General features: G+C 56.5%; 2 protein-coding genes across 7 annotated transcripts in view; one reads left to right on the plus strand and one right to left on the minus strand.

Annotated features, from left to right (window-relative positions):
* FHOD1 (formin homology 2 domain containing 1) lies at nt 1-16,101 on the minus strand. 2 transcript variants are annotated; one of them, XM_084906655.1, is made up of 24 exons: nt 15,813-16,101; nt 8,074-8,180; nt 7,615-7,679; nt 7,011-7,078; nt 6,829-6,934; nt 6,658-6,752; nt 6,279-6,390; nt 6,100-6,194; nt 5,855-5,998; nt 5,598-5,743; nt 5,346-5,516; nt 5,181-5,204; nt 4,732-4,785; nt 3,789-3,904; nt 3,091-3,701; nt 2,608-2,763; nt 2,231-2,413; nt 2,025-2,144; nt 1,787-1,948; nt 1,200-1,390; nt 919-1,111; nt 674-836; nt 396-593; nt 1-319 (listed from the first exon to the last, which is right to left on the minus strand). In XM_084906655.1, the coding sequence occupies exons 1-24, from the start codon at nt 16,011-16,013 to the stop codon at nt 237-239; spliced, it is 3,564 nt and encodes a 1,187-aa protein (XP_084762781.1). In that variant the 5' UTR covers nt 16,014-16,101; the 3' UTR covers nt 1-236. The 2 variants fall into 2 exon arrangements, with proteins under 2 accessions (XP_084762781.1, XP_084762780.1); XM_084906654.1 differs by lacking the exons at nt 4,732-4,785; nt 5,181-5,204.
* Nucleotides 8,192-20,986, plus strand: part of SLC9A5 (solute carrier family 9 member A5) — a 27,686-nt gene continuing 14,891 nt past the window's right edge. For 2 of the 5 annotated variants that reach the window (XM_084906658.1, XM_084906660.1), the window contains exon 1: nt 16,287-17,824. In XM_084906658.1, the coding sequence (XP_084762784.1) occupies nt 17,005-17,824 (820 nt within the window). In that variant the 5' untranslated portion in view covers nt 16,287-17,004. Of the gene's footprint in view, nt 9,647-16,271; nt 17,825-20,986 lie in introns of those variants that run through there. The other 3 variants (XM_084906661.1, XM_084906663.1, XM_084906659.1) reach the window with 3 other exon arrangements.

A 20,986-nucleotide genomic window follows, 5' to 3' on the forward strand; every position in this document is an offset into this window, starting at 1 on the left:
GTTGGCTAAGAAAACTTTATTATGCTCCACATGTTCTGGGAGCTCACACACACACACACACACACACACACACAGACACACAAACACGGATAATACTGCTCAAGGCACTGGCCACTGGGTACAGAGTGACCTCAGGGTTGAGAAGATGCCCAGACTTCTGCTCTGGCCCCTCCTCACTTTATATAGTCTTTTGCATGCAAGCTGTGGCCCAGGGAGAAACCCTGGAGGCAGCGGCTTCACACCTCCAGGCCAGGTCCCTTGCTCAGTCCCAGTGCCTGCACCAGGTCTTCTCCAAGTCCGCTCTTCAACGTCCGCCTCACTGCAGGGACAGAGCAGGGTTGGAGGGGGTCGATTGCTGGGACAGAGTGGGCAGTGGGTATGTGGGGAGCACTCACAGGATTTGCGGTTGCCACGGGAACGCTTGCGTTCCCGAGCAGCCAAGGCCCGAGGATTGCTCTTGGTCACTGACTGCACCAGCAGGTCCATGATCTCATCCGAAGTGTCACTGGGTGAACCGGAGCCTGGGGATTCTTCTGCGGGTGCATTGGAGGCCCTCACTGCTGTGGGCACTGGGGAGCTGCTCTGGACCAGGCCTGAGGGAGGCCAGAGAGGGAGGTCAGGCCGAGGTGGCCCCAAAGCAAAACCCGTTCCCCCTGGCGGCCACAGGTCCCACCTCTGCTGCGGCGGCTGTGCGTGGTATCTTCAGGCTTACTGGTCAGCAGACTCTTCATGCTGGCGTGACTGTCTGCATCCCCCTGGCCCGGCCCACTGCCCACAGCCACTGGGACAGACAGGTTGCTGGGGGCTTCCCCAGCCACTCCTGAGAACTTCTCTGTCTGGAGGAGGGGAGAAGGATGAGCTGGGAGCCAGGGGAGGAAACCATGGGAGTGGCAGTCCAGACCTGGGAGGGGCACGCACCTCGGTGATCATGCGTCCCCGGGTCTTGTTGCGCTCACGGTACGTGGCCCGCTTCTGCTGCTGTTGGAGCACCCGGTCTCGGCAAGTCCTGTACTCCAGCGAAAACTCCCGCAGCGTGTGGCAGAACTGCATGATGCGTACTTCCCGGGCTGCCTGTGCGCTGTACCCCAGGTACAGCAGGAAGGCGTGGAACCTGGGCAGGTCAGGGTAGGAAGGGATAGTGAGTCCTCCTTGGGGGCGAGGGACTGGGTGGCGGCCCCGCCTCAGGCCCACCATCCCACCTGTTGCAGACACGGCGGTGCACCACTCGCAGCATGTTAACGCGTCGGGAACAGTGGGCCAGGAAGTGGGTGAGGCGGGCACGCAGGGCTGGAGCCAGCTCGTGCTTGGCCAAGCTCCGCAGACTCTCCTCAGCTGCACGGCTCCGATGCTCCAGCTGCGCCAGGTTCTCAGCCAGCTGTTCAAAGTCCACCTGGAAAAGCAGGGAGGGGTACACAGGCTGACCCCCCCACAAGAAGGTACTGGCCTGAGGCTGCCTCTGTGCCAGGCTGGTGAGCCAGGCCAGAGGAACACAGATGAGATCCAGCCTTGGCCCTCCAAAAGTTCATGGTCTACCACAGGACACCAACAAGTTCATTTGGTCCAATGGGGAACGGAGAAGGTTTCTTGGGGAAGCGGCAGTTGAACTGAGACCCAAAGATTGAGCAGGTATAGCCAGGCCAATAGAGGGAAGCATTTCTGGCACAAACATCTGTAGCCGAGCCAGCCTTGGCACAGCCGTTGAAATAGGAGGGGAGAAGCCAGCCCCAGGAAGCAGCACTCCCTCATGCCCCGGCCAGTTTTATTCAAGCCCCTGGCTGGTGCTGACCTTGGCACAGCGGGTCAGGGCGGGGATTTCCGAGTAGAGGTCGGAGGAATCGGGCCGCATCTGGAGCACCAAGGAGCAGAGATGGTGCAGCAGCGACTGCCTGCGCACCGTGTCCTTCACCTCTGACACCTTCTCCAGGTAGCTCAGCTCAAAGCCACTGCTCTGAAAGGACTTGGTCTGAGCCCGGGCCTGGCGGGCTCCAGAGCCCGGCCCCCAGCCCTCATGTGCTGTCACTCACCTGGGAGCCATTGAGGAAGTTGCCCACAGCCAGAAGGGTGGCCAGGATGCAGCGGAAGGTGGCATTATGCACCAGCTGCTCCATGCCCACCTTCAGGTCAAACAGTGGCTCTGCGATTTCCTGGCGGGGGAGACCAGGGGACTCAGATTATATGGTCATCATACTCATCTGCCCCCACTGCCTGTCCCACCCATGACCCCAGGTACCCGTTCCATGCTGTCATAGTCCAGCTTGAAGGCCCAGAGTTGTAGGCGGGCAGCCAGGCCCCCGATGGAGGCAAGAGTCATCAGGAAGGTCTCAGCTGGGCCCAAAGGTATGTCAGGATTGGCCAGTTGGGCCTCCTCGATCTTCTGCCGCTCTTCTTCCGTGGGCATCATGGTCAGTAGTTTCTAAGGACACAGCCACCACCCCACACGGGCCAGTAAGTGCTGGCCTGAGGCCTCAGGTGTTGGTCTTGACTCTCCGTAGGCTACCTGGGGGAGCCCCAGGGTCTGGGGACTGCTACGCCAAGCCCATGCCCACTGACCAAAGGAGAGGGCTGGACCTCCCACTCCTTTCCACACCCCTAGCTGGCTATCCCTACCTCAATGCCATCCTTGCTGACGGCAAACTCATCGAAGTTGACCAGGGCAGCCTTAATGACATGCACAGGCGGCAGGGTGGTCAGACCGATGTTGATGGCGTTGCTGCGCTTGGGGTCCAGCACGACGGTCATTGTCCGGCGGCCCTCACCAGCTTTCTTTGAGGTTGAGGGAAGGAGAGTGTAAGTTTGGGAAAGGGACTAGCTGGGGCAACAACCTAAGAGGACACTTCAAGGCGCCCCTCCAAATGGTGGGGTCACCCCATACCTGGGGATGGACCTGGGATGTTTAAAGCCTTGGGATGAGCTTAGGTGCCAGTTAGGGCTCTGCTGATCCCTGTGGAGACCTCAGACAAGTCCCCGCTCCTCTCTCTGCCTCGCTTTCCCCACGTGGGAAATGAGCGGCAGCCCCAGTAGTTAGGACCTTTGAGCTTTGATTCCTTTCCTTGTCCACTGGGGTTACCTTACAGTTGAGGGTGCGTTTACCTTGGAAGGTAACACGTCCTTGGCACGGGACTCAAACAGGTGTTCCAGCCGGGCTGTGTCCACAGAGACGGGCTCCAGGGAGGCCCACAGGGTGGAGCAGGGCCCAAAGCGGCTCCCAGCGCTCCCAGGGCCCCCCGCCAGCTTTAGCTCCCGCCAGAAGAGTTTGACTGTCTTCCTCTTGGTGGGGAGGGCTAGGCCGTCAGGCGCTGATGGGGGCAGAGGGGCAACTGGCGGTGGAGGTGGTGGGAAGGGGCCTTTGAGGGGTGGTGGGGGTGGGGGTGGGGGAGGTGGGGGGCCTTCAGAGAGCAAGGGCAGTGGGGGTGGTGGGGGTGGGACCCCTTTCCCAGCCTCCACAGTCTCTGTGTTCAGTATGTCCTGGTCTTCGTCCTCCCTCAGATCTGAGAAGTCCAGGTCCCCAATGCAGAGCCTGGGTACATGGATAGGGAACTCCTGGGTGGGCTCAGCCTTGGGGCTTGGTGGGGCCAATGGCTCCTTGGGCTCTGGTTCAAGGCTCCTCTGGGACCTGAGCAGGACTCGGGGAGCAGGGCTCTGGGGTGTTCTGGGTGCAGAAACGAGGGCCGGTTCAGGGGTACTCCACAGTTCCCGGGCATCTAAAAAAAGAGAAGCAGCTGCCAGCGTCATGCCCTCTGTGGAGCAACAAGGAGGCATGGGTAGAGTCTGCCCACCCACCCACTCACCTGGGTGTCCATCAGCCTCATCGGGCACTGCCCCAGCCAATGTCTCTGCCCGGCCCTGGGCCAGCGCAGCCTGCTTCTCTGTTTCTGCTGCTGCCACATTCTCCAGGAACCGGGCTCTGGGGGGAGGCACATGTCAGCGAGGGTGTCTGGCACACCCCAGCCCAGGGTGGTGCACATGCTGGTCCCCTGGGCACTGCCCCTAATTGCAGGCACACACAGACACACAGGAACAGACCATGCGCCGAGCAGACCCAGGATCCGACCCCCCAAGTCCAGCCCCTGTTCAATCCCCCACATCTGGGGAGGGTCACTTCCAACCCAGCATTCCTAGATCAACAGAAGTTCTACTTAATGTCTAACTTGCAACCTTGCTATTCATGTTAATTGTCCTGGTTCTAGACAAGGGCTCTTAGAGCAGGGGGAGGGGATGGCTGTGCCAATGGGCACATCCCTCCCTTGGCATTTCTGCAACTTCTGAGAACTCTGACCTATGCCCAGAAAGGGGCCCGGTAGAGACAGGCACTCAGTTTATGTTGATCCAATGTCTCCTTCTGGGCCCCTCTAGCCTCCATTGGCCTTCAGTCCCGGCCCTTACCTTAGCCCTAGGTTGTTCCTCTACCTCCACACTCACAGCACCCTAATTCCCTTCCCTGCCCTCCTCCTGGCCTCTGCCTGGGAGAATGGGCTCCAGGTTGGGAGTCCACGTCCTCAATCTCTGGTCAAAGCGATCAAGGCATCACTATGGAAGCACAGGGACCACATGACCTCAGGGAACCAATCCCAATGCTTAGTCCTCAGGTGACCGAGGAGGCAGAAGTCTGGGAGAGAAGGGGCCCGAGAGTCCCCAAGCTCTGGCTGCAGCAGGCAGGTGGAACCCCGCTGGAGAAGCAATGCCGAAGCCCTGAGCACATGGCAGGCCCGGCCGGCTGGCCTCTGTACTTACGCCAGCCTGGCCTGCCCAGGGGGGGGCTGGGGGACAGGTGGGCTCTCAGGGGCACTGGGTGGGGTGGGGAGGATGAGAGAAGAAATGGTAATTGTGGGGTCTGCTCCACCAGGAAGCCCAGTTGCTCACACCTACACAGACCTGGGCAGTGCTATCAGGGATTCCTCCCCAGCCACCGTGGGAAGAGGAGGAGAGGGTTGGGGAAGACATGACCAGGGGAAACTGTAAGTGGAGGGGAGAGACGGACTCGAAGCCGGACAGGGTGCAGTAAGAGACAAAGACCGAGCAGAACAAGAGTCAGAGACAGTGTCGGAGAGACAAGGACCATAGGGGGCAGGGAGACAGATGACATTGGCCGAGAACAGACGTAATGCCAGAAGGAGATGAAGAGAAGCTTCAGGGGGAGGAGGTCGGTCAGAGCCGAACCCCACCCCCCAGCAGTCACTTACCAAATAGGAGCAGTTTGGTGAAGTCTGGAAAGAAAGAAAGAGAGAAAGCACGCGTTTGGGCAGAGGAGGCTGAGGGTCCATGGAGGGGAGCAGAGCAGAGGGACAGGTGGGGAGAGGGTTCTGGGAGCGGGGGAATTGGGGGGTAACCTCTATCTCCCTACTTACTTGTAGATGCTCCTTTCATTGTCAGCTGAGGATGCCACGGAGAGGGCAGGAAAGAGGTTCACAGAGGTACAGAGGCCAGAGGCAGGGCCCATGGGGCTGGGCACTGGGCTTGTAAGTGGGTCAGGGCCAGAGGAGGAGGAGGAAGAAAAGCAGGAGGCGGGGCCTGTGGGGCTGGAGGCAAGGTCTGTCAGGAGACCGGTTACTCCCGGTGCATCCATTCCTCCTCCCCCAGTGCTGAGGCACTGTTCTTACCCAGGCTCCGGGGTGCGCGCATGGCAGCCCCCGCCTTCTAGAGACCGGCGGCTCCTCTTGCCTTCCTCTGAAGAGGGCTTCCTACGCTCCCGCCGCCCTCCGGCGGCAGCTTCCTCGATGTCTCCATCCTCCATCCGCAGGGCACTCTAGCAGACATGGGTCCCGATGTGAGCCACTGAGGTAGGGTGGGCGCTGGGAAACAGTGCCCCTTCCCTCCCCTCTTCTGTTGGGCCCTGGCAGCCCAGCCCAGAGCCCACCTCATAGAGCACAAGCTGTGCCCGTAAGTCGATGTCAGTGCCCGCAGCGCCCAAGTGCCGCTGGACCAGCGCCTCCATGCCCTGCTGTTCCAGTGCATCCGTCACGTCGTAGAAGGAGTCCTGATCTGGGAGCGCTGCCAGCGTCTGCAGGGCGGGGGTAGGAGGGCGAGGCGAAGGCTTTGGGGGCCTGAAGGCAGGAGCCTGAGGGGCTCATCCCCGGCGCTGGGTTCCCCCTCCGCACGCACCTTGTTGATGAGGGTGACTGTGTACACCAGCAGCTCAGGGTCTGCCCCGTTCTTCTCCTCTAGGATGGACACCAGGTTGGCCCACGGCAGGGCACCTGCCGCACAGAATGGGGAGCCGTCATGGGGAGAAAGGTAGGCGAAGGCTCTGAGGGGCGGGAGAGGGAGGGACAGCCTCTGACCGGTCGTGCTGGCCACACAGTTGACTGCGTAGATGAACAGCGGTGCGTTGCTCTCAGAGTATTCCACAAACACCAGCAGCAGCTTCAGAGCTGTCTTCACCACCAGGCGGGACTAGGGGAGGGATCACCACATATGAGTGGGGCGTGGGCCAGAGCCGGGCCAGCTCCTGGTGCAGTGGGGGAAGGGCTGCCGGGGCTGGACCCAGACAGGAGAGTCTCAACAAAAAGAGCCTGGCTGTAGGCCCAGGCATTGAAGTGCTTTTAGGCTTAGAGGGGGCCACAGACTCACTCCACTCTAGCCCATCTTACAGGAGAGGAAACTGAGGCCCAGAGAGAGGCAGTGGGAAAAGGGTGCATGGCTGGGGGGAGGGCCATTTACCAGGCTGGCACACAACATGTACAGCCACTGCACGGTCTCAGTGTGGGCCACCACTCCCAGCATCCCATCCACAAAAAGCATCACCTGGCCCAGTGCTGAGGACACAGAAACAAGAAGAGGTCAGTAAGGGGTCGTTGAAGGCATGGGTCCTGGGGGAGGAGCGGGGCTGACCTCGGAGGATGTAGCTCTGGTAGTTGTGGTCGGCGGCAGCACCCACACGGATCAGGCAACTCAGCCCCTCTGAGTGCACAAATTCAGGCACCAGGTCCTTGTCCTCCTGGGGGCACCATGGGGGACTTTAGGGGGGGAGCTGAGGCTGGGATGCCCACCCCCAGCCCACCTCTGGGCCTCACCTGGAAGATCTGCTTTAGTGAGAAGAGAGAGCGGCGGAGCTCAGGGCCACTGGAGCCATACAATTTTTCTGCAAGGGGTGGATGGACATTGTAACCTCAAGGGGACATAGGCAACCTCAAAGAATATTCTGGTATTCTTTTTTTTTTTTAAGGTTTTACTTTCACTTCAAAAATATTTCTTTATTGATTTCAGAGAGAAAGGGAGAGATAGAAACATCCATGATGAGAGAATCATTGATTGGCTGCCTCCTGAACGTCCCCCACTGGGGATCGAGCCCACAACCCGGGCATGTGCCCTTGGCTGGAATTGAACCTGGGACCCTTCAGTTCGCAGGCTGATGCTCTATCCACTTAGCCAAACCAGCTGGGGCTATTCTAATGTTCTTGACCCCCCCCCACCTTTCTCCTCTGCTTACTCCCTGGCTCTGGGCAGCCCCCACTACAGTCTAGCTGCAGCATTAGCCTTGGCCCTAGAAGGAAAGGTCAGTCTAGGAATGGGGAGGGGCCACATATTCTGTCTCTGATCTGTCCTGTCCACTGCCCAGCACATGCCTGAAAGAAACTGAGCCAGCTGGGCTGGACATTGATGCCCTCACACACTCACCTAAGATGGCATTGACCCTCACGGAGAGCTGGGTCCGCAGGATCAATGTAGGCTTCCGCCCTTTGCTGGAATCAAGCAGCTTAGTCAGCACCTCCCAGCTCATTCTGCGGGGTACCCTCCCCCCACACCAAGGCAGCCAAAGACCTCCCCACATGCCAACTCGGGCCCAGCTCCTTCCTCCCCAACTGCTCCTCCAAGCCTAAGGGTTGGCCAGACAGAAGGATTAATGCAAATGCAGGTATCTCAGGTATGTGGGAAAGCCCCCACTCCATCTTGGGTAGCAGGTAACACTGGCCAGGCCTTGGGATTCCCCTGGCACAGTTCCCTGGGGCAGCAGGAGGTGACCTGCATGTGTCCCTGGCTAGAGAGCAGGTGTCTTGGATGCTGACACCTGAGCCAGCCTGGGGGGGCGGGCAAGGTTGTGGCCAGCCTTATCTTCCTGGTCTCACCAGCTCTGACCTGATCTCTTCATAGAAGCCCTCCAGCATTTCCCGCTGCTCTTCCAGGGACAGCTCAGGGTCCAGGTAGTATCCAGAGGGAGACACTTGCAGGGCACAGTCCTCTAGCTGGGGGCAAAGAGAACAGCTGTCAGGGATGGGGAAGAGGTGGCAGGGGTAGACCTCATGACCTCCTATCTCCTACTCAGAGTGCTGGCCAAGAGGCACACCACAAGGTCTGCACCGTAGCCAAGCATTCCTTTAGCAATCCTTCATGTGCCTACTATGTGCAAAGCCTTTGTATGTACTATGTCTTCTGGGTAACACCCATTCTTTTTTTTTATTTTTATATTTTATTGATTTTCTACAGAGAGGAAAGAGTGAGGAAGAGAGAGTTAGAAACATTGATGACAGAGAAACAACGATCAGCTGCCTCCTGCACACCCCCCACTGGGGATGTGCCACAACCAAGGTACATGCTCTTGACCGGAGTTGAACCTGGGACCCTTGAGTCTGCAGGCCGACGCTCTATCTACTGAGCCAAACTGGTTTCAGTTTTACCCATTCTTTAGGTTTCAGATTACATAAGGTTTTTTTTGTTTTGTTTTGTTTTTTTTGTTTGTTTGTTTTAAAAGACTTCCTGGACTCTTTTGCTATGCAACCCACTCCATGCCATGTGTGTATCCTACTCTGAGGTCTTTCCCAGGGCAGCATAATATCCTAGACACCAGTCTTCTTCCCCTTTATCTGTGTGTTCTCTGGGCTCGGGCACCATGTCAGTCCTGTTGCATGCTATATCTGCAGAGCCTAACATAGCATTTGGCACATTGTAAGTTCTCTCTAAACATGTATTGAGTTAATGAACATAAATGAGGAAGGAGAATGGAGAAGATGGAAGGAAGTTCCTGCCTTCGAGGAAGTTCACAGCCCTGTGGGGTAATAAGCTGTAGTCACAAGCATTCAAGCCCTGGGAGAAAGTGTTAGGAAAAAAAAAAACACGCTGGTGTTATTAGTGGAAGTGGGGTATCCACTGGTGAAAGTGGGGGATCCCTTTACCCCCTGGGTTTTGGGGGTCAGGTTCTTAACGATATTTGGAGAAAAAGAATTTTCTAAGATTTGCATGGGAGAATGAGTGATTTTATTTGCATGGGTTTCAAAAGTCCCATATCCCTTAAACCAGTCCAGGAAAAGGTGCAGCTGGGGATTCAGTAGAGCCAAAAGCAAAGCCAGCGGCCACAGTTTCCGTCCCTCGGTGGAGTTAAGTCCGGCATAGCATTAGGCTAGTCACAGTACATTAGTCCATGGTGTGGGGTCCACATGGCAGTGGGCCATGTGGATGAATATTGGGGAGTGTGCCCCTGAAACAAGTGGACCAGGAGCCCAGCAAGCAAGAGAGGGAGCCTGTTTGTTTAGGAGCTTATTTATGTATCTCAGATTTTGCGCCACTGCAGTGGCCACGCCTCTTCCGGCCAAAGACCTGGTTCCTGGGTGTGACTGACAGATAATCACCTTTCCTACATCACGCAGACCTCACTGGGCTGCCTGAATATCCCGCCTTCCCTTTGTTCATTCTTTTCCAGTTAATTAATGATCCAGTGGGTTCAATATAACGATATCGCTGGGAGGTGCAAACCCAGCTGGGAGGTGTGTGTGTGTGTCCCTGAATGAAGACAGTGAGTAGCAGGGGCTAATCCACAGGCTCCCAGTCCCTCCAGGCCTGAGGGTCTTTGCCATGTCAAGTGGGCTGTAGTGACCTCAGAGGCCTCCAAGGGGCCTATTGAAAACCAGATTTTAGGGTCTGACTCAGTCCGTCTATAGTGGGTCCCTGAAACCTGCATCCTAACAAGAAGGTACATGCTTCCCGTGCCTCTCTCCCCACTGAGCCTGGCTCCGCTCCACTACTGGGCAGGACACTCGGCTCCTTGAGAAGTACTTGCAGAAAGGCCTACTAAGGTGACTGGAGAGGCAGATGGCAGTACCGTGCCTCTCCTGGACACCTTCCCCGCAGCAAAGGCCCCTTGACTTGAGTGGCTCTCCTCTTTGAGGTGCTCTGACCCAGAGAGAGCCCCCTCTGCAGAATCAGGGTGCCTGTGGTCTCCATCTTACTGGGACTAAAAGTCCTGTTGTTCTGCCAGTCCTGCCTTGCTCTGGACCGAGCCCAAGGACTTCCAGCTGCCCTTGGTCCCTTGAGGGGAAAGGGAGCCCAGCTCCTGCCCCCACCTCTGCCTCTGCGTAGCATCCCTGCTGCGCCGGAGAGCCTGCCCCAGCTCCTTCCTGGCTGTTCAGGCCCTTCCTGTGAGGCCCTTGGGTGACCACCTCCCCCCCCTGACTGGGACATGGGACATAGAACAAATACTGCAGTCTGTTCTGTCCCACTTCCTGCCTGGCTGCCTGCCCTCCCCTGGGCGCCTGGGGCGGGCCTGGCCTCTCTCCCCTCCGTAGGAGCAGAGTCATCTTCTCCACGGCCCACTGGGAATAGGCCTGAGATGGGAGAGGGTAAGGCCCCCGGGCTGGGGTACATGGTCCGGGGCATCCCCACATTCCTCCCGATCCCTCTTCCCACAGACGACTCAGCAGCCTACCCTCCCTTCCCCCATCCAGGCACAGCTGCCACCTCCTCGGGGATCCCCCAAGTCACACACATATAGAACAAGCTCATCCAAATATCCATGAACGAGGCTGGTTTTAGGTTCTGAGGACAGAGCAGAGACCAAGACACTGCCTCTGCCGTCCCTGCTTTCCAGCTAGTCCTGGAGGCAGGCAGGCTTGACTCAGAGAAAGGCCACAAATAAATGTAGAGGCACAATGGTCAAGGGTGCCACGCAAGGGGAGAGGTGGAGTTATATAAAGATAAACACTGGAAGGGTGATTGAACATATGCAGTAACTGCTTACAAACCCAGGTATATATATGTGGTCAGGTGTATACAAGGTGTCCCCCCGAAATGTATACACACTTGGTATAATTATAAAGGCAGTGTTTATTAACATACATTTCACTTTCAAAATATAATAGAAATTAGCTGTTAAAAGTGTATATACAACCTAACTGGTTTGGCTCAGTGGATAGAGAGTCGGCCTGCAGACTCAAGGGTCCCAGGTTTGATTCCAGTCAAGGGCACGTACCTTGGTTGCAGGCACATCCCCGGTAGGGGCTGTGCAGGAGGCAGCTGATTGATGTTTCTCTCTCATTGATGTTTCTAACGCTCTCTCCCTCTCCCTTCCTCTCTGTAAAAAAACAAATAATAAAAAAAGTGCATATACATTTTTTTGGGACACCTGTATAGGTATATATATGCTCACTGGCCAGGCACAGGCCCAAGAAGCACACCTACGGAAAGCTGGGGCCCATCATGCTTTCTTCTTCTCTTGCACACATACTTGCACGCTCTAGTCTCAAGTGTGCAGGGCACCTGGGATGCCTGTATCCCTGTGGGGCAGGGGGTCCTCAAGACTAAGTGCTTACCACCCTCAGCCTCCTCAGATGAGCAGGTTAAATCCTGGTGGTTAGTGGCTTCCCTAACCATGTCACCTGTCTAATCCTGCCAGTGCTCCATTTATGGAGAGGAGGCTCATGGGTAATTGGCAACCCAAAGCCTATAGGACAATGCCCCCCTCCTCCAGCTGTTTGTCTTGGATGGAGATGGGGGAAGGGGTTAGGGTTAGGCAAGCAGCAAAGAGCAGAAACTTCCTGCCAGCTGCATGGTGCTTGTCCCTCACACCCCTGGCCCCTTCCTGGGGTCACCCTTCGGAGAGCCAAACCTCTGGGCCTTGTTTCTCACACCCTGGGGCTGGGCCAGGCCTGAGTATGCCCAAACCCTGGTCCCTGCTGACAGTGCTGAGGGTCAGCACAACGGTCAGTGTAGGTCTACATCCGTGACTCCCTCCTGCCTCTTGTCTTCCACACTTCTCTGCTGTCCGTCTTGGGGTGGTGTCCCTCCCCCATTCTTCCCAAGGTCAGTCCCTCGTTTCAACCTCCAGACAATGCTTCTTTGGATTCTCTGGTCTCAGGTTTCTCTGGCAGCCCTAACTAACTTGTTACATATGATTTTACATGCAGGGCCAAGCTTAGGGGACCCTGGTGTCTATCTACTCCCTGGTATTTTTCATAGTGTAATCAGGTGAGAGTGAGCATGCCAGGGGCAGGGTACAAAGAAGATGAAGAAGAGGGCAGAATTATATGCTGGTGGATTCTTGTTTTTTAGGAAATTTTTTCTTTCCTTTTCCTGTAAACACAAGACCCTGTGCTCTATGAGCCTCTTTTCAGGTTATCTCATATCTCCAAGGAGACTATGACTTCCTGGTTGAGATAACATGGATGGGCTGTGAGGAGGGAAGCCCACTTGTTTTGGCTCCTCTGTATAATACACTGGGCTGCCTGGTTTGATTCTGATTCTGACAACCCTTTGACAGGTGAGGAGACCAAGAAATTCAGCGAATATGCACCTGCTGCATAACCAGGAATGGGCCTACTTGACCTAGATCTTAATTACGCTGAAGTTCATTGGAAGTGCTCCAGGGAACCCTGAGGGGAGGTGGAATGAGGGTTGGGGCCTGTAGGGTTGCCAAGTGCTGAAGACAGCCTCTCAACTGTCTGGACTCTACAAATACCCCAAACTGGTCCTCCCAGTTCCAGCAAGGGAATGCTAATGAACACACACACACACACACACACACACACACCATACATGTTGGGGTAAATAGTGCCTACTTTTGCCAGGATCGAAGCCTGAATCCTTCACCAGGTTACTTAGCCCAGAATGAGCAGTGAAGTGGACACGCCAGCCATAGGGACAGTGGGGAGGCCATGATTCATGCCCACATCCCAATCTTCTACAATCTCCCAAAGAAACCTCTCTATCAGAGGGCTAAAGGTCTCAGTTCATCACCAGAGCACCCCTTCTTACCCTTAAGAATCCTCTGGGACGCCTCCCATCGGTCCCTGTCCCAGTATGTCAGTTTAACACTTAGCCTCCTTGTCACAACTGCTTCTGAAGGGTAGACTGAGGCTGGGGCAAGGAGGGGGCAAGGTCAGGACACAGTCTAGGATAGCGCCACCCTGTCCTACTCTAATCTTTGGCCACAGCTGGGGACACAAAGTTGCTGGTAATGGACAGATTTCTAGGAATAGGGGGTCCCTCTAGCTTTTGCATCAGGGTCAGAGCAACACCCAGGCCCCTCTGCTCAGAGCCCAGGGAGAAGTCAGTGCTGGCAGGGCCTTTGGGTGTAAGGGAGGAGCTCCTGAGGCACCACCCCAAGAGCAAAGGTAGTAGAGGGAGGATAAGGAGGTGAGTGGCAGGGCCAGAGGGCAGGTTGCCCCTGAGACAGGGGCAGGCTCCTGGAATGGGAGAAGTTCTGGCAGTAGAAGGAAGATAGATATTCCCGAGTTTCCCTGGAGACATGAGGCATGGCCCAAGGCACTGCCAGGACCCTGCCTCACCCCCCTTAGGGCCAGGAGATGAGTCAGAGGCTGTGGCCAGGAGCTTCCTCCTAGACGGAAAGGAAATGAGCAAGGCCCTCTGTGGTGTGAGAGCTCCAAGTCTTTTAAAAAGGAAGAAGCCCTAGGGGAACTCACAGAGGCTAAGCCTCGCCCAATGGGGTGTGTGGGGTGGTGCCCCAGAGGGAAAGTGGGCTGGGTCTCTCTGTACATCCCCAGAAAACGGACAGGGTCTGCAGGGATGATGTGGATCGGTGCCCAGACTGGAGGGCAGACTTGGCTATGTCCTGTTCCTTTGCTGGACAACTGTACAGAAGATAAAGCAGAGAGTACAAAACCCCTCCCGCATTTCTGCTGCGCAGCCCTGCACAGAGATGCATTCATTTCTGGGTCACCTCTCCCCTCTAGAGACTATCGAGGCAGGCCTGAGTCATATCTGTGCCCCTGGGGCACCCACTTATAGGACATGGGGAGGAACCAGTTGTTGACATTTCTTGGGAAAAAAAGGGCCCTGCTCCCCCTCTCGCAGATCGCTGATGGCCCTGAGCCCTTCTTCCTCCAGCCTTCTATTCTGGGGCTGTGGTCACAGTTTATATTTGGGATGAGCACATCACAGTGCATCTGACCATTGCTGGCAGAGCTGGCAGCCCCAGGGAGTCCTGCTCTAGGCACTGTGGTAACCCAATGTGTCCACCCCCATATCCTGCCTGCCTGTGGGGGAAATGGCAGCCCCTCAAGGACACCAGGTGGGCGGTGAGGGAACCAGGAAGGACTGTGTTGGCAGAGATGTCACATTCTCAGAGTTCCGCAGTGTCCTCAGCTAGGGAGCAGAGAACAGAGGGCAGAGCGAGGGCAAATCTGCCCCTCGCTGGAAAGTCCTGTCCTAGAGTAGGGGTAGTGGTGGTGGGGGGAATACTGTGTTCTCTGTGGAGCTCCAGGCTCATTTCGGCACCAGGAGCTTCAGGAACCTGGACTCAATCCAGCACCCCTCTCTCCCTAGCGCCCACGCTGAACAGGAGGCGGCCTTCACCCGGCGGACACGTTTCTTCCAGGCCCACCTGTTTGCCCCTTTCACCAGAGCAGGACGAGGGTGGAGAGGGGGGTAGATGTTGCATCAAAACTCTGGAATGGGCAGCGTGCTGACACTTTCAAGTCACGGCCTTGAATACCGGGCTTTGCAGGGACACGTGCCATTCCCAAGGCCAATAGTCCCACCACCTCTCCCGCCCATTCTCTCTCGGAGGCGGGGCTGGCCCGCAGCGCGAGGAATGCAGGCTGGGGGCCTGGCGCCCGGGGGCACATTCCAAGGGAGACCCCGAGCCTGGGGGGCAAGTTTGCGCAATTCTGCAACCCAGCTAAGGCTGGGAGCAGGGGATTGCACCACCACCAACTCTCTCTCCTTTTCCGCACCGCTCCGTGTGGACTGGCTGGCGGAGGTGGTATTGGCCTCCCAAAGTCCTGGCCCGGAAACCCAGCGCGCCGGAAAGGGCTGCCTGCGGGGGGCTGAGCGCGGCGAGCCGGAGGGGAGAGAGGGCCCGCCATCTGGAAAAGCCTTCCCCGGAATTGTGCGCAGAGTCGGTTCCGGGGCGCAAGCAAACGAGGGCAGGCCGGCGGTTTAAAATTAGCCCAGCCCGCCCCCTCCCTTCCAGCTGCTGGCCCGGGGCAGCGCGAGTGCGGGGTGGCGGGGGCGGTGACTCAAAGGGCTTTTCCACCAGCGGAGCCTCCCGCGCCGGGCTAGTCCCGGGCTGGGCTGGGCTGCTTCTGGAGGACTCCCCTCACCCCGTTAAGTCTCTTCTTCTCCCAAGCCACCTCCCCACCCCCACCCGCAGGGGCAACACTCTTCCCAGCAGGATCCAATCCAACCTCCAGGAACCGCTGGAAGCCCCGGCCACCTACCGTGGCCCGCCCCTCCTCGTCTCATCGTTCCGCCCCCGCTTCAGGTGAGGTGAAGGCTGGTCCACACCCCCCAGCTCCGCCTCCTGGGTCCGCTACCACTCACATATCTACCGTCACCCAATCCAGAGCAGTTACCCAGGCAGAGAGGCAGCTCGTCATACCCCCTCCCCTCGACCCCCTCCCCAGAGGAGCCTCACTTTTAGGGGCAGCCAGGGTGGCGCAAACCACAAGCTCCCATCTCCCTTCTTCAGTTTTCCCCTCCGTTTCGAAGACGTTCCCGCAAGCAGGGCTGCGAGGACCTTGGGTACCCACAGAGGAGCGTCGTACCCACTCCAGCCTCTCCCCGAGGGGCACCTCCCAAAGACTTTCATGGCACCAAACCCTGAACCCTCGATCGCCCCCATACTGTTTTGTCCCGGCGCCCCTCACCTTGAGCGGCGCCCCCAGCAAGCGGTGCAGCGCGGGTATCTGTGCGCCCAGGGGCAGCGCCCCGTCCAGGCTGCAGGTGGGGGCCCGGCGCGGCTCCGGGAAGTTGGCACATGCAAAGGGGTCGGTGTCCTCCAGGTACTGCACCCGCACGGTCACCACCGACACCGGCTCCCCGTCGCCGCGGTCTTCCCCGCCAGCCATGGCTCTGCCACTGGCTCGCACCGCGCGTCTCGGGCCAGGCAGGTCCCGGTCCCGCCGCGACAACTCAACTGGATTTGGGAGGGGCCGGACCGGACGCTGCTCAGGAGGGGGCGGGGCTACAGAGAGGCGTGGCCAAGGAAGGGGGTGGAGCCAAGATTCGTCCCGGAAAGCGCGGGGGGAGGGGCAACCGCTGCCGGGGGCGGGGCTTGCGGCGAGCCACTCAGAGGCCGCGATCTTAGTCCCGTTAGTTCCCCGGCGAGGCGGGCGGGAAAGCCCCAGCTCGCGCCCCGCCTCCGAGAGCGCGCGGGGCGCCGGAAGGCTTTCTCTGGGCGTGGAGCAGCGAGGCTGCGCCCCTTTGAGGGGTGGGGAGGGCAGGTGGGCGGAAATTTCCTCAGACGGTGGCTAGCTAGCCTAGTCTCCCTCAGTTTAGAGATGAGATGGTCCTGGGACTCCTTTAGTTTGGGGAGTGGATGGGATCCTCTCATTTGGGGAAGCAGGGCGATGAGATGGATCTCTTTCAGTTTGGAGCAAGAAGAGAAAATAAATTCCGCTCCGTTTGAAGGAAGAGGTGGGATGGAACCTTTTCCTTTACTTGTGGGGAGAAGAGGGAGCGGTGCTCCCCAGTTCCGGGGAAAGGATGGGATGACACAGTTTGAGGAGGGGGGGGGTTGAACATGTTTCCCTCAGTTTTGGAGAAGAAGTGGGATGGGCGCCCCTCAGCCTGAATGAGAAGGGGGAGACGGTCCTCCTCAGTTTGGGACGCGATGAGCCCAGTGCCCCTCAGGTTTGGGGAAAACGTTGGGTGGGTCCCTCTTAAGTTTGATGGGAATTGGTAGTCTGTGCTTTCCATAGTTTTAGGGGAAGAAGATGTGTCCTCTTGTTTCATGGAAAAGGTGAGAGCTCAGAGCTCCCTATAAGTAGGAAGGAAACGAAGAGGAACGGTGCCCCTCGGTTTGGGACGTGAGGGGAATGGCCTCCTCCTCAGCCTGGAATGAGCGGGGCCCAGTCTGGGCCTCGGGTTTTCCGGGGACGATGGGGACAGCGCTGTCCATCACGGCTTTCTGGGAGCGCGCAGTGCGCGTGCGCAGCTCTGGTCCGGTCTGCGGCCCAAAGGGGGTCCCGGGCTCTGCGGGGCGGCCGTGGCCTTGGCACTAGCGGCCAGCTGCTCGCCGCCGGGTGGCATTCGCTCTGGAGACCCGCCCTTTTGCCTGGCTCTCGCCCCCTCCTCCCCCCGGCCCTACCGCGGCGGACTGCCACCTCCCGTGGGTGGGACGAGCAGGTGACTCGGGAGTGCTGTGGTCGCTCCCAGCGCGAACCCGAGCCGGGGAAGGTTTTGGGGAGGCGGGAGGAGAGGAATAGGTTGCGGGACCTGGGGGAGGGCTGGCTGCACTGGAGAATTTCCAGAGCTGAGGCTGGTTTAGACAGGAGGAGCCCGGGGAGCCTGAGGACGGACCGGACGCCCGGGACAGGATCTGAGTCCAGACCTGGCTTGGGGGGTACCCGATCCGGGATTGGGGGGAGCGCAGCCCACGTGCCTGTGACGCGGGGGCGGCGGCGGCGGCGGCGGCGCGGGGCCGGCTGCGCGCGGGGCCGGGAGGGCGACCAGGCAGGCGGCAGGATGCTGCGCGCCGCGCTGCCGCTGCTGGGGCTGCCCCTGGCGGGGGCGGCGGCGGCCGAAGAACCCACCCAGGAGCCGGGGTCTCCGGGCGAGCCTCTCCCAGGGTTGGTGCTCTTCCGCTGGCAGTGGCACGAAGTGGAGGCCCCCTACCTGGTAGCGCTGTGGATCCTGGTGGCCAGCCTGGCCAAAATCGGTGAGTGCGTAGGTTCGGGTGCCGGCCGGCAGCGGACCCACCCCCAGCCCCTAGTTCCCAAATCAGGGCCGGCTCCTGGCACCGCGCTGGGACTTGGGGTGAGATTCCACAATCCGGGCTCTCACGGAGTTCCTGCGTTGCCTCTTGAGGGTTTCCCTCCTCCCCTTCTCCTCGCGTGGGAGCTCTGAGGATTTGCCTTTTGCAGGGGTTGCTCGAGCTCTCTACGTCCCTATCCCTAGACTCCTTTGCCCTCTCTGCTCCCCTCTTTTCCTTGCAATGAGCCCTTAGAAACCCCTGGCAGTGGTGAGGACATGAGGGGACATTGAGGGGATGGTGTTTTTTTTGGGGAAACCCAGGCATCCTGGTCGCGAAGAACAGTTTTCCCTGGAGACCAGGTCCAAGTGTCCCACTCTTTCGGGATACTAACCTGTCACTTTTCCTCTAGTCCCCTAAAGATGTCTCCTTGTGCCTAGCTGTGGGCCCCCACCCCAGCCCTTCAAGTTCAGGTCTGCAGTCTCTTCTCACTTGAGGGCATAAGAAACTTCCATTTATTGGGGCCTTACTCTGTGCTGCCAGCACTAGAAGCTTTCATACACCCGCCCTCCTTCAGTCTACCCAACACTGAAAATTATGCTTCAGAATCCTTTCCTTGAATAGTGCAGCTTTTCCTAGCCTCTGCCGCCCTCCTCCCTACTTCTGAGCAGCCAGTGGTCCCTCCTCCCACCAGAGACCCTCCTCCCTTCCCCTGTTGTTCAGACTCTGCTGTGGGGGTGACTAATTATAGCTGTGTTGCTACTCGCTCCCCATCTATGCTGGCACAGCCTGTACTCCAATCTCACCAGTACATGTAGGAATCACATAGACTCCAGTTTGCCCCCTCCTCCCCCAGGGACACAGCTGAGAGGAGGGAGGCTGAGCAGGAACTGAAGAACTCTCCACTCTGCTGTGGCAGCCCATTGATAATGGAAAATGGGGCTTTGAATGCTGTCGGGAGCCTGGTTCTGTTGGAGGACAGGCTTTGGTGATGGGTATTGAATTGCTGGGGTTGATGCATGCTCTGGAGATAACGGAATAGGGTTCCTAGAGGAAAAGAGAGGAGGGAATCAAAGGTAGTCTGTGGGAGATCTATGACTGAATTTAAACTTAGAGCCCGGCAGCAAGGAGAGCAAGGCGAGAGGAGCCTCAGATTTGGGAGCCAAGAATTGGGTTTGCTGAGAAGTTTGTGAGCTGTGGAGAGTCCCTGTCTTACTTAGGCTTATAGCAATGACTGTAGTATCCTCCATAAATCATAGTGCTTTTCCTAGATTGGATGATACCTCCTTTGGAGGTAAGAGAAGAGATTAGTAAAAAAAAAAACAAACAAACAAACAAAAAAACCCAAGGAGGAAAAAGAGGCATAATGTCAGAATGTTCTGGGATACCCTCCTCCAGCTTCATTGCTAGAAGATTTCCCCCCTGCTTTATTCAACAAATCTTTTAAAAAATATGCTTTACTATTTTATTTATTTATTTATTTATAGAGAACAGAGGGAGAGGGATAGAGAGATAGAAACATCAGTGAGAGAGGAACATCATCCGTCAGTTGTCTCCTGCCCGCCCCCTAATGGGGATTGAGCTTGCATCCCTAGCTTGTGCCCTGACCAGAACTGAACCAGTGACCTCTTGGTTCCTGGGTTGATGTTCAACAGCTGAGCCACACCAGCTAGGCTCAACAAATCTTAATGTAGATCCCACTATGTGCCAGGCACTGTCCTAGGTTCTTTGGGGGAGAGGCTTTCAAAGGGCACTGTCTTGGCATTGAATTTCACTCAGGCTAATATGGAGGCCTACCCCACTACCCACCACCCCAAGGGATTGCCTGGACAGAGGTATTCACTCATGGCCTCAGGGACCAACAGAAAGCTAGAAGAACTTATTTTAGAGGCAAAGGTAGAAGTGGAAATAATGTTAGAGACCCATTTCATACCACCTTCTCTTTTCCTAGAGATAGATCTGTTATTATTTTGCCTCAGAGCCATATTTTTAAAAAAATATATTTTATTGATTTTGTATAGAGAGGAAGGGAGAGAGATAGAGAGTTAGAAACATCGATGAGAGAGTCATCGATCAGCTGCCTCTTGCACACCCCCTACTGGGGATATGCCCGCAACCAAGGTACATGCCCTTGACCGGAATCGAACCCGGGACCTTTCAGTCCCCAAGCCGACGCTCTATCCATTGAGCCAAACTGGCTTCTGCTCAGAGCCATATTTAATTAACATTTGAGAACTAGGTATTTATCCAACATCCTACTAGGCACATTCCCACTATATCATTTTATCCTCACCCTGTGTAATGGGTATTTCCCCCATATCGTAGGAAAAGAAATTGAAGTTCAGATAAATTAAATAATAGGGTTGAGATCACACAACTAGAAAGTGATAGAGACAGAATTGGAGATCTTCTGATGGTTAAACCCAATACTTTTTTTTTTTTTAATATCTTATTGATTTTTTTATAGAAAGGAAGGGAGAGGGACAGAGAGTTAGAAACATTGATGAGAGAGAAACATCGACCAGCTGCCTCCTGCACACCCCCCACTGGAGACATGCCCGCAACCAATGTACATGCCCTTGACCGGAATTGAACCTGGGACCCTTCAGTCCTCAGACTGACACTCTACCACTGAGCCAAACCGGTTTTGGCAAACCCAATACTTTTTAAAGTACTGAGTCCTTGGTGAGCCTTTTAATGAAAAGCACACTGGACTAGCATAGTGCTCCTAGGAGGTATAATATTCATTATGGTCTAGTTAGGGAGACAGGACACAGTAATATAATTACAGGTAATATTTATTGAGTGCTTACTATAAAGCACTGGGCCAAGTACTTTTGACTAGATTGTCTTATTTAAACCTCACAACAGTTCTATGGCATCATGACTGCTTTTATTTCCATTTTATTCTTGAGGAAACTGAAAGTCATAGAAGTGAAGTTATTTGCTCCAAAGTCACAGAACTAGTAAATACAGGAGGCAGGCTTTGGACCCAAGCACTCTGGCTCCAGAGGTCCTGATTTTCACACCTATGTTATACATAAAAGTATATTGAGTAGCATTTGCTGAGGTTCAAATAATGGTGCTGAATAAGGGGAATCGGAGAAAGGTGAGGTCCCCTGAATATGA

The sequence above is a fragment of the Pipistrellus hanaki genome (assembly GCF_964339955.1).
Source record: "Pipistrellus hanaki genome assembly, chromosome: 15".
Lineage (NCBI taxonomy): Eukaryota > Metazoa > Chordata > Mammalia > Chiroptera > Vespertilionidae > Pipistrellus > Pipistrellus hanaki.

Coding starts and splice junctions, on each gene's coding strand:
- FHOD1 (XM_084906655.1), bottom strand. CDS start 16,013: ATGGCTGGCGGGGAAGACCGCGGCGACGGGGAGCCGGTGTCGGTGGTG. Junction 7,079..7,614: donor GAGGGTCAATGCCATCTTAG/GTGAGTGTGTGA, acceptor CACCCCTTGCAG/AAAAATTGTATGGCTCCAGT. Junction 6,935..7,010: donor CACTAAAGCAGATCTTCCAG/GTGAGGCCCAGA, acceptor TGGTGCCCCCAG/GAGGACAAGGACCTGGTGCC.